We start from the raw sequence: 2,158 nt of genomic DNA, 5'->3' as shown, positions 1-2,158 counted from the left end.
CAAACTCCTGGGCTCAAGCGATCCTCCTGCCTCAGCCTCCCGAGTAGCTGGGACTACAGGCATGCACCACCATGCCTGGTTAGTTTTTTCTATATATTTTTAGTTTCCAATTAATTTCTTTCTATTTTTAGTAGAGACGGGGTCTCGCTCTTGCTCAAGCTGGTTTCAAACTCCTGAGCTCAAACAATCTGCCCGCCTCGGCCTCCCAGAGAGCTAGGATTACAGGCGTGAGCCACCGCACCTGGCCAGGAAGGGTCTTTTTGATTTAATTTTATTTTTTTAAAATACAGTCAAAGTTAGCAATGAGGGGTTGTATACCAATTTTGGTGACACTAACGTTAATAAGTTCTGATAACCCACTACCATCAGACCAGCCCAGAAGGGTCTTTGAAACCCTCCTTGTGCAGCCCAGGTAGATGTCAGCATCAGAGCCTGTGTAAATTCGAGACTGTCTGGTGTGGTGGAAAGAACACTGGAAGGAGAGACATGAAGTCGGTTTCCATCCAGCTCTGTTTCCTGACCAAATAGAGAATTCTGAGCATTGGACGCTAATTCCTGCCTAGCTCCCACCCTTCTGCCCCTGACTGTTGAGGAATAAAATAAGATGAAGGCTAGGGAGGTACTTACTACCAGTAAGAACTGAGGTTAGACACCAGGAAGGACTTTCCCTGGAGGAGGGAGGCGATGGGGAGAGGGCATGGCAAGGGCAGACGACAAAGCCCCTCTCTGGGGGACATTCTTCCCTGTCTGGGGCTCGGGCTCCTGCAGGCTCCTAACCGGCTCCTTCTGGCGCAGGGATGCCGGGCCAGGCGCTGCGGCTGGGGGCGTTGCGGGTGCTGCTCTTCAAGCTGCTGCTGTTTGACGTGCTCCTGACCTGCAGCCGCCTCCGCGCCTGCCCGCCGCCTTCTCCCGCGGTGGCCGCCAGCCTGCGAGCCCTCGGCCCCCACCGGCTGCGCCCGGCCGCGGTGATCGAGGGACGAGAGGCCGCCAGTTCACCCAGCCCGCTGTGGGCTCTGCAGCCCCGCGGCCGCTGCGGCGATCACGCCCGTCCGGGTCGGCAGCCCCGGAGCTCAGTCTGGCAGGAGGGGACGTTCTCAACCAGCCGAGCTTGGGGCTGGTGCTCCTGATGCGCCCTCACTACTCCTTCCTCAAGTCTAGGAGCATTTTTTGTACTTGACCTTCCTCCTCCTGCAGGCCGGAGTTTCCTGGGGCTGGGCTCTGCCTGTCCCCCAAGACTGAGGACTTTCCGGGGAAAAAGGCTGTGTCTCTCCCATCAAGACTGGGAGCCCCTCGAGGGTGGGGGATCCACCCAGGTCCTGGGGCATTTGAGGTGCAGAAACTGAGAACAATTAAAGAAGAATGTAAATGACACAAGCAAATGAAAAATATTTGAATTCACGTCTGCCCTGGGAGGAGAAACTTGGCAGTTAGAGGAAGCAGAAATCGAGAAGGCTGATGTGAAGAAGAGGGCTTCCTGACAGTGAGAACTGGGGAACTGCAGAGCGGGCTGGCAGTTGGGGAGGAAACTGTCCCGTCTCTGTCTCCTTCCCCCACAGCCAGGCACTGGGCAAGGCCTTCTGTCTGTCTCCTCACCCTCGCCCAACCTCCGTGAGAGGTCAAGGCAGGGAGCCCAGGAAGTCAGGAAGGTGGGTGCTGGGCCTGATTGTGGTCTTGTACGGACTCGACAGAAGTGAACAGGGCCAGGATTCCCAGGTAATGGGATCGTTTCTAATGCCAAAAGCATGAGATGGTAATTCCAAACTTACAGGTTATTAATCAACTAAGGGTCATTATTAATTTGACAAATATTCATTGAGCATCAGTTCTGATCCAAGTACTAAAGAGTTTGGATTTTTGGTTTTGTTTTGTTTCTTAAACAAGATTCTTGCACGGATAGAATATGAGGCTTGCACAGTGGAGTGTAACCTGTGCGTCTCAAATGCTGGCAGGAAATCCAACCTTTCTCCAAGGTTCCTCTCCAGTAATTATCCCAAGAATCTCTGTGTGCTCTCGTGTGAATCCAGATCTCCCCTGGGTACCACAGGACAGTCTGCTGGATCAATGGCACCACCTTAGCACCTTCCCCCAAGATGGGGGACTCAGACTTTCTCCAGCCATGTCCCTTGCCAGCGGTCAGCCTAGATGCTGAGCCCAGGCC

At 54.1% G+C, this 2,158-nt stretch overlaps 1 protein-coding gene across 1 annotated transcript in view; it reads left to right on the top strand.

The window, feature by feature from the left end:
• The window catches only part of PTCRA (pre T-cell antigen receptor alpha), a 24,265-nt gene extending 23,138 nt beyond the window's left edge, over positions 1-1,127 (top strand). The window contains exon 4 of the mRNA XM_012640796.1: positions 796-1,127. Within this exon, the coding sequence (XP_012496250.1) occupies positions 796-1,127 (332 nt within the window). The remainder of the gene's footprint in view (positions 1-795) is intronic.
• Positions 1,128-2,158: the final 1,031 nt, after the last annotated feature.

The sequence above is a fragment of the Propithecus coquereli genome, unplaced genomic scaffold (genome assembly GCF_000956105.1).
Source record: "Propithecus coquereli isolate 6110/MARCELLA unplaced genomic scaffold, Pcoq_1.0 Scaffold158, whole genome shotgun sequence".
Classification (NCBI taxonomy): Eukaryota; Metazoa; Chordata; class Mammalia; order Primates; family Indriidae; genus Propithecus; species Propithecus coquereli.
Note: the sequence above shows the minus strand (reverse complement) of the source record. Positions and strands in the feature narration are given on the sequence as shown.